General features: G+C 40.3%; 1 protein-coding gene across 1 annotated transcript; it reads right to left on the reverse strand.

Moving 5' to 3' along the window:
* Positions 1–1,802: 1,802 nt before the first annotated feature.
* Positions 1,803–11,882, reverse strand: NCF2 (neutrophil cytosolic factor 2). The gene is made up of 15 exons (XM_053469863.1): positions 11,443–11,882; positions 10,850–10,932; positions 10,273–10,381; positions 9,421–9,558; positions 8,841–8,948; positions 8,281–8,340; positions 7,875–7,918; positions 7,090–7,231; positions 5,976–6,038; positions 5,413–5,503; positions 5,138–5,178; positions 4,318–4,451; positions 3,736–3,841; positions 2,829–2,991; positions 1,803–2,056 (listed from the first exon to the last, which is right to left on the reverse strand). The coding sequence occupies exons 1-15, from the start codon at positions 11,614–11,616 to the stop codon at positions 1,986–1,988; spliced, it is 1,527 nt and encodes a 508-aa protein (XP_053325838.1). The 5' UTR covers positions 11,617–11,882; the 3' UTR covers positions 1,803–1,985.
* Positions 11,883–15,460: the final 3,578 nt, after the last annotated feature.

Below are 15,460 nucleotides of genomic sequence, written 5' to 3' on the forward strand. Positions count from 1 at the left end.
ACATGAATGATAATGCAGCCATTAATCTACTCCCTGCACGAGATGGCCATGATGTTTTTATTTTGGTATGTTCAAGTATTTGCCGATTGCCATCTGGTTTGTTGTAGTGGTGTTTCACTTCACTATAGCTAATTTAAACCTATACGTCCCTTTGCCAGATTCTCCCGGTAGTGAAATTTGCCTACCCTATATATCTAAATAGCTTTAATTGTAATGGGTATTTTGATTTATATAAAAAAAGTTTGTAGAGAGAACTGTGCCCCAGATAAATAACTGATGATTTGGCTGTGGTGATGCCAGTAAGATCTGTTTCAGTAGGACTACCTTATTCGTTTATTTTGTTTTAATAAATATTTTTAGATTATTTGGCAATTTGTGTAATTATTTGTAAATCTATTCATGCCTTATTGTATTGGTTGGCAATATTGTTAAAGTACTTTACTTATATTTGTGAGCATGAACCCCTCCACTCTCCTTACCCTACATATGTATGTAGTCCAAACTTGGCATTGAGATCATAGGGGGATGTCTCAAGGACCTTCTTTCTAACATGCCTGTGGATGGGCGAAGTGAACGTGAGCATGCTTTTTAAGGCCTCAAACTAATGCAGATGCCACATGCTCCATGTTTTATCTGCCAGTTTAGGTCCTTAAAAACAAAAGGCAGGGGTATGCTGGCAGCCATAACTCTGCAAATTTATGCAGATCTATATTTGTAGGGATGTGGAAAGACCTGGTGAGATTTCTCATCATTGTCTTCATCTTTACCCAGTATGTACATGATCCATATTAACATAACTCTAATACAAAGCCTAAAAGTTGTAGAGTAAAAAAGTTTTCATCCTCCCTTCACTTTCTGCCTTGGGAATACACTAACCTTCTGTAAAGACGGTTATATAGCACCATCATATGCTGCAGCTCTGTTCTTTAAACACCTTCTTTAAAACATTGTGTGTCACCCGGAGAACCACATTGGAAGATGGTTTGAGTCCTACTATTGACCCACATAATATAATTCCATTGTGTTTTTATGTTTCCTTAGATGTGCTAAAAGGCACGTTCTTTTTGAAATATGCAGACCAAAAGTAGCAGTGGGATTGTTTTCATTCTGGGCAGTGACGAAACTGGAGAGTATGAGTATACGAGACAGAGGGGTATTGAGGAACAATACTCTTTAATAAGAACTGTAGCAAACCTCGCTGCCCACAATGCACGGTTGGACTAGTCAGATTCTTTTCATTCTGTCTTTTCTCCTCTGTTTCTTTCTTTCTTTTAAATCTGGGACACCTCTCCTAATTCTGGCCCCGCGCACATTCGTGTCTGTGCCCACTATCTCTCCCTTTGTCCCCCTTTCCATTTTGTTTCTCTGTACCCCATTACCTCTAGATTGTAAGCTTGCAGGGCCTTCTCTACTTAATGTCATTTATATTTGTCAACTCTAGTTTGTGTCATATCCTTTGAATATTTATGAAAATGTTTTTTATGAAGCACTGCATAAGTTGTTGGCGCTACGTAAATAAAAGATAATAGCAGAGACCCTGTAGTGAGTACAGAAGCATCTTCAAATAAAAAGAGTGACTAAAGCCAAAAATCTGCAACTGCTAAGTTCTATAACAAGATATCCAGCAGGCACCGTAGTTTTTCATCTCTTATCTGACTGTCATTGTGGCCATACAGTAACACAATGTCTTGGAATGGGAAATGTAGAGCAATGAGAACTGTAGCAGGCGACGTTAACGCCAACCATTTTTATTTTTACTGTAGGGAACCTTTATATATGTATTGGCACAGGGTAAACATATATGTGAGAAACAATAACTGTGTTTATGGTATATTTTAAGTGGATCCAAAAATACTTGAAATGGTGAAATACAGACCAAGAACTTTACAGCGCTGAACAGGGAAAGGTATTTGCTTCTGTCTTTACAATACGAGTAATTATATACATATTTAGATGATTTTCAGGGAGATTGTTCAATTCACTGTTCATTCCACAAAGGCTGTAGGGAAGATCCCAACTTTTCCCTGGCATTCTCCTTCCCACCAATCTGCAGATACTAGAAAACGGCAAAAGAAATGGTAGGTTAATGTCACATGTATATCATGGGCAGGATGACTCTCGGTACCCGTAAAGCCAAAAGCCATACGTAGAACCTGCAGACCAAATGATGCCTCCTCCCCTCTAATGTGCACTCTGATTATCATTGTTAAAAGATACCAACGATGGCAGTGAAGAACGGTCGCCCACCTGCACAAAAAAATAGAAAATCCCTTTACCCTTTTCTTTTAGTGACAGATTTCAGGGGCCCCTAGGCAGCTGCCTTGCATACTTAAAACAAAGGCCACCTCCTACAATGTTGTTGTGCTGAAGCCTGGTATTCTACTAGGACTAGCACTGGTTTTCAAATTTTATCTCTAGGAAGAAAGCCAATTCAGGAAAATCAATGTTGTACAATGTGAGAATAATGTGTTCCTAACAAAAGAACGTCTTCAGTCTTGTGTCCACGCAAAACATAGTATTAAATATGCCCGGTACAAATCCACATCATGATCTCATTTAGGAGCGGTGTTTGTTAAGTTGACCTCACTTGTGCTCTTCCACTTGCCAGTCTGGAACAAATGCCAGGAAGGTCCCAGACATGTTATTATCACTGATCCTGGATGCAAACATTGGATGGGGAATTGAGATCATACTTGCATCATATAAATATATAATCTCTATCCTAATTAAACATCTTGATACATGACAGCCAGTATATAGATTTGTCATAATCTTTCACCCAATCTTAGCTGCGAGACCCCTAGTTCTCATCTTTGAGAAATACTCACTTTTAGACAGTACTTTTATAACATCTCCTTTTTTAAAAGGCAAATCTTCAGGTTGTGAAGCTTCATAAGCAAACAGAGCAGTGACCTGAGTTACGGACGTCTCCTTCGCTGCGGTGGGATCCTGGCTTTTGGCCTCTTCAGCGGCTGCAAAGGTTTCCTCTGGCTAAAGAGAAATGGAGTGTGTAAAGGCGATTAACCATATAGAATTGTTTCATGCACTGGAGAGTCTAGATGACAAATGCGGTTATTATATAATACCCCTTTTTTTTTTTTAATATAAATACATTAAATGAGATCTGTACACATTTTATTTAGAATATCCCATATTTCATTTGAACCCCTCATCTCCTGCTGTTACCCCTGTTTTCCACCTGGTATGAATATGAGTATGTCTGTATCCTGCCTGTCTCCATACCCTGCTGCTATGAAAGGGTTACATTTGGTGCCCTATAGTCTAGCTTAATTGCATTTGTTACCCAAGGTGTAAAACATCTGCCTCCTGTATGCAATCACCTTATCTGACCACTTGTGAGGCAGCCCTATAAATCCCCAGGCCTCACTTGGAAACAAGCTTGCTTGGAAACGTAGCTGCTGTGGCCTCCGTATAAGTGGCTATTTAAGAGTTACACTGGCGTGAAACGGGAGGGAAACGACATACCAGGTGCCACTGCAGAAAGCAGCTACACAATCGGAACCAGTTCAACACATCTCCATCCAAGCCGTCCTCTCCTATTATCTCACTTCCCACTCAACCACCGACTAGATTGTAAGCTTGCAAGAGCAGGGCCCTCTTCTCCTTTGCACCAGTTATTGTATGTGTTTTTGTATGTGAAATTTGTTCTACTGATTGTAACAGCGCTGTGGAATCTGCCGGCGCTTTATAAATAAATGTAATGTAATATTCAACCTCCAAATCTGTGCACTTCAGTTTCAGGCAGTTCTGTGTAGTTAACTCCCAAGCTTTCTCCATATTGTCCTTATTCAGTGTTACATCAGCTTCTCCGTCTCTGAAACTAACCAAAGAAACCGTGTGATTGTATCATAAAACAGAAGGGAAGGCTGGGCATCTGAGAATATCAAGTAAAATGTTTTCTTTTTAAATAAATTTTTTAAAAAAAACAATGTGTCAAACCTCTCAAATAAGTGCAAGTATAAAGTGAACATTTTTACACGAAAAAAAAGACACTAGGGAGTGCCAATTGCTACCGTGAGATTATGGGGGTGGAAAAATAGTGAAGTGTCCCAAACTGGTTGGCCTATCCCAAGTTCCCTGTGGTTAAAGGACCTCTCCAGAGGCCTGGGTATCAATAGCCATACTTGGATCCTCCACGTCATTTCAGAAGAGTTCCCAGGTATCACCAACAAAAATGACCAAGCACTGGTTATAAAGAAAGGAAAAAACGTCTTGTGCTATCGGTCCCGTAAGCTTATTAGAAAATGTCTGGGTTTGTTTTTTGTTGTTTTTTTTTGGGGGGGGGGTTGGTCTTACCTGAGTTTTATGCTGGAGGGCGATAGTTGCAATTTGCTGCTGATCAATGTCAGGAGATCATCGTATGGAAGTTTATGGGAGGTCTGTATCGCCACTGTGTACTTATAGTAAACTTTCACTATGTAATGGGATTCCTGGAAATAAAAGACAGCCATGCAGCATGTGGGTGAAACAAATGGCTTCCCCTTTTGCGCATAAAAAATAGATGGGGATCCAACACTCCGTAGCATCCTATTCTATTGACCATATAATGCATGATCTATTTACATCTGCAACTTTTTTCCCCTTTTTTTTTTTGGAACACATACGTTTCATATGTTGGCCAGCCTGTGCAAAGTGCATTCCCCGGTACAATGCGGGCTGTATAAATGTAAATGAAGTCGTAAATTATACTATTACATATGGCAGTCGTTAACATGTTAAATGTATATGTACATCAAAAAATGGCCAGTGTTGCAACCCTATGTACAATACTGTGTGCTCCATAATCCACATTATCCCTGTTTGTGAGTGGTTACACGTGGGCCAGTCTTACCTCTCATTTATATTATTTTTATATATTTTGTTTTTTGTATTGCCTGGGTTATCTCCTGACTACTCTAATCTGCCTTTAAGAGTTCTCCCAGTTAATTATTTTTAGGAAATATAATGTCTGTCCTGATTGCTACTTAAAGGACAATACTTTAGTGTGCTGTAATTATGAATATTCAGACTGATACACTAGTATATAAAAAAACAAACAAACAAAAAAAAACAGGTTTCCTCTAATTTTACCCCTCCACAAAAACACACCTAAGAGAAATCCCATTTTAGCTCTTACCTGACGTGAAGAGTCTGGGGAGCTGGCAGCAGTAGCGGACGCTTTCGGGAAGAAATAAAAGGATGTTTCGTACAATAAATGATGCAATATGTTTACAATACAAAAACATTTCTAACCCTCATAACCAGTCTGTCTTATGACAGTTTTGCAATCTCACTGAAAGCTGAACTTCAAATATAATTAAAATAAAAGTCTTAAGATTATTTAAGCTTGCAGTCCCATCCCAGAATCTTCAGTGTGTTTCAATGGAGAGATTTACACTTAGGGTCTCTTACCTTTCAGGTTTTTAGGTCTTTCGGGTGGAGTGGCTGTAGGTGGCGCAGGCACATCTAGCTGTTCTGGAGAGTTACCGGATGACTTTTGTTCCTGTGATGCCCGAAAGAAACATTTTGGATTAACAAATTTATAATTAGCCTTAGTATATTCTCAAGAAACAAGCATCAGCTTAGTGATAATTAATGGAAATGGTAATTAAATGTATTTATTTTCCTATTACTTTTGTACCATTTTTTTATTTATACCTGTTAGTTAAGGGTAATTAAACGACATCTCAAAAAGTATATAACTTGCTCTGGAAAAAGGCAAACAATTATTAGGAGTTTTTCTTTTTGTGTATGCCAAGTGAGAGACAATCACATATGATAAAGGACAATCCTTGAGAAAGAAAAGTATCCACACCCCTGTTCACATATAAGAGCATTGCCGCCCTTATTCTACTGAATATAAAATACCTTCAGCTCCATCAGTATATGTGTAGAATATCAGTTATTTCTGCTACACCAGCATCTCTGTGCCTCCGTAGAGTAATAATGTGACCGTATTGGGGCACAGCCATTACCTGTACTTTTGGCTGGAAGCGGAGTTCCACAGGCTGCAGATAATTGTACGGCACGATCCCTTTCTAAACACAGAGATAAAAAAAACAACAGTTCGCTCAACCTTTTCAAAAAGGCTGAAGGTTTGATAGTAAAAGAAAAAACAAATACAAATCAAACAATCGCCAAGGACCAGTTTTGGGTATCCCATCGCTCCTTCTTGGGCAGGATAATGGGGCAGATGTGATCCCCAATATTTTGCTTATATTGGATCACTCTTAAAATATGTTATGGTGGGGACAAGAAAGGTGATGAAAATCTTCTCCAAGTTAAGAAGTAAGGATCCCTTAGAGCTGCGCTGGATAAAGTCCGGGCCAGAGGCGCAGAAGCCAGACCACCACTCATGAAAAGCGGTTTTGTCCTTAATGGGAATCATCAGCATAAGGGTCATACCTAGGAATGATCCCTTGTGAGATCTCACTGCCATCTCAGGAGACACTCCCGGGGCCCAGAGAAGCAGCGATTCACCCGGAGTCTCCGGGGGAAAAGCTGGAGAGTTCCCAAGTATGATGAGGTTGGTTACTGCTTGAGGCTTATATGGGGGCCACTTTAGAAAGGCATGGGACTGCTGACTTTGTGTCATCTGGGAGAGAAGCGCATTGGCGAAGGATGGTAGATGCAGAATTTGATGTTTGCACAAATCAGAGACAGCCCTGCAAACATATCTATTATTCTGTGGAATAGAGGACTTTGTACTTTATACTAGAGGAACTTAACATAAAACATAAATAAGGGTTCCTTTAGTGCTGTCAGTATACGTTGCACTGTAATGAAAAGTCAAACTGGGTTTTTATGGCAAATCACAAGAAATGAATATTCTTGTTAAAATATTAATACAGATGCAGAGAATTGAAAAGAATTATGAACATCCCTTATTACATGACGGCTACAGGCGAGGTGTTTGTTCTATATAACGCTTTATGTTTGTTCTATGTAACGCTGCACAATAAATGCACATTAGACAGATGCTTGGACAGCTACAGCAGTATACTCATTGCTGTCACGACTCGTAAACCACAGTAAAGAGAGAAATCCTCCCACCCGCTACCTCTTTTAGAATACACACACTGTGGTTACCTTTGCATTGAACATGATCGTGGCCCAGTTGTCCTCCCCTTTGCTCACGACAAAAACAATGTTTCCTGGCATAACCTGAATTTCCTCGGGGGTCTCGGGGTTGAATTCAAACAGTACACGATGTGGCTCCCCCTCCAATGTCCTAATAAAGAAAAACGAGAGAAAAGTCTATTGTAGCCACTGATTTGAGTGCGCAGTGGAGTTAAGTGAGCACCATGGGCATCCAGAGAAAGTTTCCAGGGGCTGACTCTTAGAAGCTACTGTGGATGCCCATGGTGAGCAGCCATCTTGGCGTCATTGGTTAGCCACATGAAGATGGCTCGCTTTGAAGATCTGGCGCAGCCAGGCATATTGGTAGTGCACATATTTTAATTAAACTTAACTGGTGGAAGGAATCTTACCCTTTAGAGTATCAGAAAAGAAATCAATGACTTGAACACTAATCTGACACTTAAATGGTTAAGTTCATTATGACAGCTTTACATGTAATGATTGCTGTTTACTATCCGTTAAAAAGGGCTTTCGTATTATTAAACAGGACAAAGTGGAACTGATATCACCATGCAATATCAAGCACAATCAAGCTTATATATGAGGTAGATATGGCAGAGTGGGTGATGTCTTAACCTTGTTGTTTTAATTATGCATTATGCCGGGCATTCTTGCAGAGAGGAATACACTGCCTGTCCCTCGTTAATGTATAGTGATTTCAAGGAGCTGAATTGTTCAGTTCTCATTCAAACTCCCTCTTTTGTGAATAAACCCCTCTGTTACTTGTTACTCACCTAAGAACTTCTGGTGTCTTTGGACGTGGAGGAGGGTTGCTGGTCTATATGAAAATACCACAAGAACACTTAGACATGCGTTACAGAGGGGCATTTCCACATTAAATATCTATAACCTTACCGAATCTTAACCTCTCTTTAGAAACAAAAATACTACTCTCTCTCTCGTTCACAAACATGTACACACGGAGGGCAATAAACAGAGACAGCCAGATGGACACCAGCAAAAAAGAGACCGTTACAGCTGTGTGCTTTCCAGTGCTTTCATACCCTCAAAAGAATTAAAGCTTTCAACATATATATTTGGTTTTAATATTATGGGGACACTCCACTTTATAGTGCATATGAAATATGTGTTAGATTGGGGCAATTGCGGAGACTTAGGGTAAGTTTTAACTTTCGTTACCTGAGGTTGCAGAGGGGCAAAACCAGAGAAACTGTCCTTATCAACCACAGAGGCCACAACCTATATAAAAAAGACACAAACATTTTAAATAATGCTATTAAATGCCCATAAATCTCTTAGGAGACTAAGAATGGAGGTAAAAAGAGGTTATTTGACAAATAATGGGTATATATATATATATAGTATAGTGTGTATATATAGTGAAGATTAATGTTACAACTATAACAACCATTAAATTGTTCCCACCAATTTTATCATTACATTGGTTCTCTAAACACATCACACGTCTCAGCTCACGACAAGATTTGGTCCTTCGCGGCCTCTGATCTTCCATGCTGGTGGCGTAATAAACCTTTGTTAAGCTGGATCAGCATCGCTGCGGTCTATTTGTTTCTTTTCTTATATCCAATATCAGATCAATAATTCATAGAACGTTCAGAAACACTGAGAGAATGCACTATGATGTAATGTGACCTTGAAAAATCCTTGATACCTTCTTACCCTTACTGGGTAAACTTCACATGAAGATAGTTGGCCCATCAGTGTCCACTCAAACATACCTGTGCTTTCCCCAAGTAATCCTTCTTCTCAAGTTGCTCCACCAGCTTCTCATTAGGCTGGAACATCTTCCCCCTCGGCATCTCCACAGGGGCAAAATCCTTCTGTTTCTAAAGAAGAACAGCATAGTCGTAACAATTCACCAATCACACCTAATTCACAGGTGGTAATCAGTAATGCTTTAACCATTGGTCGGTAGATTACTACCCTAAACGTATTTAACAAGCTATCATTAAACTAAAGATTCTTAGGCAGGTTGGAGCATGCTTTATACCAAATAGCAAAAATTACTCTTCCTTCTAAACCGTCATCTTATGTCTCCTTATGGGGTTCCAGGAACATCCACATGGAGCCTTTAAAACAACATCACCGATTTCCAACCCATTATGTTTGCTATATGGGCTACTTCTCATTTTTATTATTATTATTACTACTAATACTCCTCCTCATTCTCTGGGGTCCCATGTACAAAATATATATATATTGTTTTTTAACTCAGATGCAGTAATGTAGATGAGCATTGGAAAAACCTGTTGTTTTTTCTCCTTTTATCCAGAATAGCGCACCATCATTCACACTTACCAGGATGTCCTGCAGAGCTCTCTCGATCTTGGTGCCATGTCGTGGCTCTACTTTCTGACTCAGAGCAAGCAAGAGGCTCTCCTCAGCTTTTGCCCAGTCTCCCACTTTAGCGTGGGCCAGAGCGATATTATACAGGATCTGTACAATCAGATTACAAAAGGAGTAAGCAGCAGTATGAAACAACGTGCAAGCATTTTTTTGGCAGGACCTCTTATTTTATCATGTTTTAGAAGCCATTTTTTTCTGTAGGGTGGCATAAACACCTAAGGCTGGGGAACGTTTTGACGATTTATAGTTGTCATGTAAGGTGGCAAAATCCAGAACTGGCCCACTTTCTTTGGCATTTATAGGTCAATGTTTTAATTTCCATAGGGTCCAGAAGATCAGGAAGAACAAGTCATGCTATGCCATGTCCATTTCTTACAGTTTTTAAGAGAAACTTGAAGGATTGAAGGCCCTTAAAACGTGTGTCTGAGAACCTAGATGAGCAGAGAAGGTGATGGAAAGGTAAAATGGGTGGGTGATCTTAGAGATGGGGATGGATGGAACTGCCACTCACGGGTTTGTGAGTATGACACAGCTGAGTAATCTGATATACCTAGACGGGATATAAGTGTTAGGTGAAAATAGGTGAACAATATTGGATCTCGGGTACCGTCAGAATAGGTGTAGTAATGACACTGCTCACCCTTTCAGCACCCAGATAGTTACATGTCATTTCCTGCATGGAAATCCTGGCTTTCTAAACAATTCATTTAATTACTAGAAGATTAACTGAGATGCAAATCATTCTGCATAAAAACGGATCAAATGAACAGTTTTAATTACTTTGTGTTAATAAGCCTGCTTTACCTCGCAGCTGTAGAGCTTAAAAGTCATGCCCAGGATTTTGTAATCAATCAGCTGGTTCCCTCGCAATTCTGTAAATGCCCGAGTCCAGTCCTGCAGAGCTGGAATGTACCTGAACACAATCATTCGATGAGAAGATGACCACTGCGCGGGATACACATCTAAGGTGCTTCTAGGTATGGACCCTCCAGGACCCACCTCCTGGCCCTGTGCCCCACCAAACTGCCGTAACCTTGCCTGTGAAGTGGTGGAGGGGCCATTAATTTCAAAGGTGGGCGAGTGACCCTTTTTATCCCTCCCATGTAGACATAGGTAGCCAGCCATAGCTACGATGGCAACTGCAGCGCTATACTTTAGAGCGCGTCATGGCACAAAAATAAGCACCCATTTCATTAAATGGCCAGCTAATTACGCTTTACCTAAAGGACTATATTTTAGATTTCAAGCATTTGTATTCCCACTGAAAATCCGGCCTCGCGAATACACACAGCGGGGAGAAACATGGCTGTTAACGCTCCATGTCTTTGTTCCAACAATAATGTTTATTTGTGGCCTGCAAGAAATGGCACTTCTTTCTTACTTGCTCCTCTTGAAGGAGACCAAACCGCGTTGGAAATATCCCACCGCCAGGTGCTTGTCTCGTTCTATGGTCATTGTGAAGGCCTAGAGAAGAGCAACCAAGTTAGAAAAAATTAACGTCCAAGGAAGGTAAAGCTGACCTCAAAGGGCGAATCAATTCAGTATTGACTTTTAAATAAATTGGGGTTATTCTTAAAGAAGTTGCTTGTAAAAGTGTGTAAAAGAGTCACTTACTGAGCTTCACGAAGAACCTGCATGAGTTCTGGATTATACATTAAGCACACAACGCACATACCTAGGGGCCCCGGGTGCTTGAAAGCATAGCCACCAGTACAGTACACCTCCTGCTCATGCTCAGTAGAGCGCTCATTCAAGTCAATGAGAAATATGCTCCAATCGAGCTGAATGTGAGTAGCAGAAGCCAATCAGAACACATAAAACAAAACATTTTGGGGACTAGACTGGTCTTTTCATGTCAAGGGCCACATTCCATGAATTTCCCCCACTGCACCCAAATCTGGATCCTGGCCAGTTTTATTTTCCATGTATGAATAGCCACCTGATCCTTGACATTTAACCCCATGTGCTACGTACCTCCTCCGCCATCTGCAGATCTCCCTTTACAAGATGACAGCAGCCAATGTTAAAGCAGATCTTGGATCGAGGGTCTGATATGGAGGTGAATGTCTTGAGGGCACCATTCCAATCCCCTTTATCAGCAGCGGACACCCCCTCGCTCCACAGGCGCATAATTTCGACTAAAGCCATGTGTAGTGGTGGACAGGAGCCCTGTCCAGAAACTCTGCAATGTGTGAGCCGACCCTGCCAAGACGTACGCTTCTCCTATATCTTTGCCACTTTGTTTCTGATCTTATTGCAAGTGGACTTCCTTTTTTTTCTATTGCGACTCCTGCTATGTTGTGTGATGTTGTCAGAAATGATTAGTGACACAAGAGGAAGCAAAGGCACATCTCACAACAGTTACAGCTGCATTCTGAAACTAGCGTAATGCAAAGTGCGGCTGCTTCCCCTATTCAGTCATCTTGCTCCGTCCCAACGGCACTAAATAAAACGGCAGCGTAAACTTTTCATGACTTGGTGCTTTTAAGGTGTATTAAGAAGCTGCCTCCCTTAACGATTTTGACTTTTTACCTAAAATGTTACATTCTAGGAAAGCAAATTTGTTAGACAACTATCATCTCACATCTGTATTATGTTTTCCTAAATAGACCAATGTATTAGTGTATTAGTGTTCATACATTAACATGTATATTTAAAACCCACCATTCGTGTATATTTTTGGAACAGCCATCTTAACTTTCTGTTCTTAGGATCTTCATTATCATTCCTCCCCATTATCTTCAGGACAGAAAATATGACAGTAGATGTTAGTTGTGTCACCTTCCGCCACAGATCTCAACTTCCCTTAGTTGAATGTTTGAAGTACATTTATATCCAGCATATGCAGTTTGTGGTCTTTATGGACCTTGTTTTGTGCACATGGACACAGTCATGTTGGAAGAGGAAAGGGGCTTCCTTAAACTGGTTGGGAGCATAAAATTGTCTAAATGTGTTTGTATGATGTAGCATTAATCTTACCATTCCCTGGAACAAAAGGGCCCAAACCCTGAAAAACAGCCCTGGACCATTATCCGTCATCAACGAACTTTACAGCAGGCACATTCTGGTAGGTAACGTTCTCCTGGAATCTGCCAAACCCAGATTCCTCCATCAGACTTCCAGATAGTGACGTGTGATTGATCGCTCCAGAGAATATGTTTCTACTGCTCCCGAGTCCAGTGGCGGTGGCTTTACACTACTCCAGCCGACGCTTGGCATTGCCGATAGTGATCTTTGGCTTTTGTGCAGCTGCTCAGCCAGCGCTTGTGCTGATGTTACTTCCAGAAGCAAAGTTGCCAACTTGTCTGAGGACCAACTTGTGAAAGATTTTTTATATTGTCAATTTGAATGTTATTGGTCATTTAGTTTTATCCTCTTTTGTGATAGTTCTATGGAATCTGTCAGCATTCTATAAATTAGAGCACTTTTTTGGCCTTGATGAGTATGGAACTGGAGATGTTTCAGGTACTGTAGGACTTCCATCATTCTGGGCACATGCCAAATGAGCGCATGGCACACGTAGGATTACCATATCAGCCATTATTCCAAAAACATAGTTTTCACCCGTTCCTGTCCACCACTTATTTTCCTTATGAGGACATATAAAATGAAAGTAATTGAGTTCCTTCTGTGTGCCAACCCTAGACTAGAGGTATCTCGATTATGGACAGAACTTGTTGGCACTGATAGTCCAACATAATAATGAGCTGTATATGGAGCTCAGTTGAGTGAGGTCCCCTCATATTCAACTATGTAACCATTAGAAGTTTTAAAGACTAAAAAAACCCAAGTATCTATATCTATATCTATACATATAGCTGCCATCTAATAATAAGCATAGTGAGGCAGAGAACTAGAACATTTTTATTGTTTTTATTCTAATTTATTATATCATTTGAATATTTTATTTATGGGAATTCCAACATTTTTAAAAAGGTAAATCCCTCCCTGTAGGGTTAAGGTTTTAACTGCTATAAATCATATGACATATTTGTTCTGTAAAATTGTCCTGATAGAGAGTACTTGGAGATGTCGAATATGAAAAGAAATCATTTGCACAGATGGTCTTAATTAGACATTTGCTTTGATCTTCAATATTTGATGTTCCGTGGAAAAGGGAAGAGTATGAGGCTTCTTGAGAAATTAAGAACATTCATTTTAGGATGAGGTAACATTTCCTTCCCCATCCGTGGAACAATGGCAAAGACTGACATCCAAGTCCTGGCACATCACCAGAATGGCGTAACATCTCATGAAGAAATCATTTGCACTTCGAATGAGAGAATGAAAACTTTGCTGTTTTTCTATGGCAGACTTTCCCAATGTCTTTTTGTAAATATTAGCCTGTCTATGATGTGCTGACACCAGTGAAACACTTTTATGTTCAATCGAATTATCTCACCACTCTGAGTTATCATTGATCCAGATGGAATCACTTTGGGGTTGACTTTCATTCAGTTGCATAATACGAGAGGCATGAATGAAACGGAAGCTCCGGGGGGGCCCAGCTGCAAAAAAGCCATTCTGAGATTGGCATCAGACGACCACATACAATAATGAGCCAGGCTGTCTGTGCCAATCCCATTTTGCTAACTTGGCGAAGGTGCCCTTCCAAAGGGATAACATGGTGAACGTAGGCACTTTCACATCAGCACTAGTGCTATGGGTCGGGAGCTCCATGAAATGGGTTTCCATGACCAAGCAGATGCACGCAAGATGAAGATCACTATGCCCTGCGGGTGTACAACATTCTGCCTCTTTTAATAGGTTGCTTTGTGTACATTCCTGTTTATTAGCTTATTTTTTCTGATGCCTAATTGAAATCATTATGTATTGTTTTATCAGCTTGTTCTGTCATGTATAACTGGATTGTGCTCCTAAAAATCAATACTTGATTAGCTAGTCTATTCCTGTTTCTACTCCTGAAGAATGAGAGGGCATATCTCTGGGTGCTTCATAGGATCATTCCTGCAGGACCTGAGACGGACATCATCATGATGGCAGGGGGTCCTAAGGACCTGAGACGGACATCATCATGATGGCAGGGGGTCCTAAGGACCTGAGACGGACATCATCATGATGGCAGAGGGTCCTATTTGAAGACGCCTGGTTCCTGTGACAGGTTCCACCACCCCTTTCTACTTACGTCTCTTGCCACCATAATAATAAAAGTGTTGCAAGATTGTATCCTGAACCAACAGACAGTATTTACTTTTTGTGTAACCTTGGTTCTCTTTTATGTATATTTTCATACATTCAAGTCATAATGACTACTGACGGGTTGACATTTAGTTGCGTTGGTGTTCACGTGGTGCATATGGAATGAATGCCCTCCCTTCTAAAATTAACACCATCTGAGAGGTTGCTTGATTTAAATTATATGGTACAAACAAAAGGCTTGTGGAAGCAGCAAAATAAAAGCTTTTTATGTCAGTATGTGGTTTTAGTTACAAAAAATATGCTCAAATTACCTGAGATTGTATCCAGTGTACTTTTTCCGTTTAAAAAGCCACCATCACTGCGAATCCTAAGCACACCTCGTGGCAATCCATTTCTGCAAATTTATTTCATTCAAGCGGTTGCTAAAATTGAACAATATATAAATCTGTAATCCTACCAAATCCATTATGTCCGTTCCCCTGACCCCACATGGGAGTTTCTTTTGCTCTCTTTGTTCACAAATATAATTAGGAGGACAGTCAAACTGTAGCGGTGAAAGAACATTCACCGGAGGAGCTCCGTGTTGTAGAAGTGCTATATATACAATCAACTTTTTGCATAGCAGCTACAAGGAGAGAACCTTCCCATATAAGATGCCTACCAGAAAACAGAATCAAAACCCAAAATATTGGATCCAGGAAGGAGAAGATAGGCGGCTTGGAAAGTTCCTGCAACCCAAATATCCTAGTTTTGTAGGATAATAGTTTGAATTATCTATTAAACCAGCAAAAAAGGTTCTCTACAGTAAGAATAAAGATGTGGAAATCACTGC

This window comes from Spea bombifrons, chromosome 6 (assembly GCF_027358695.1).
Source record: "Spea bombifrons isolate aSpeBom1 chromosome 6, aSpeBom1.2.pri, whole genome shotgun sequence".
Classification (NCBI taxonomy): Eukaryota; Metazoa; Chordata; class Amphibia; order Anura; family Pelobatidae; genus Spea; species Spea bombifrons.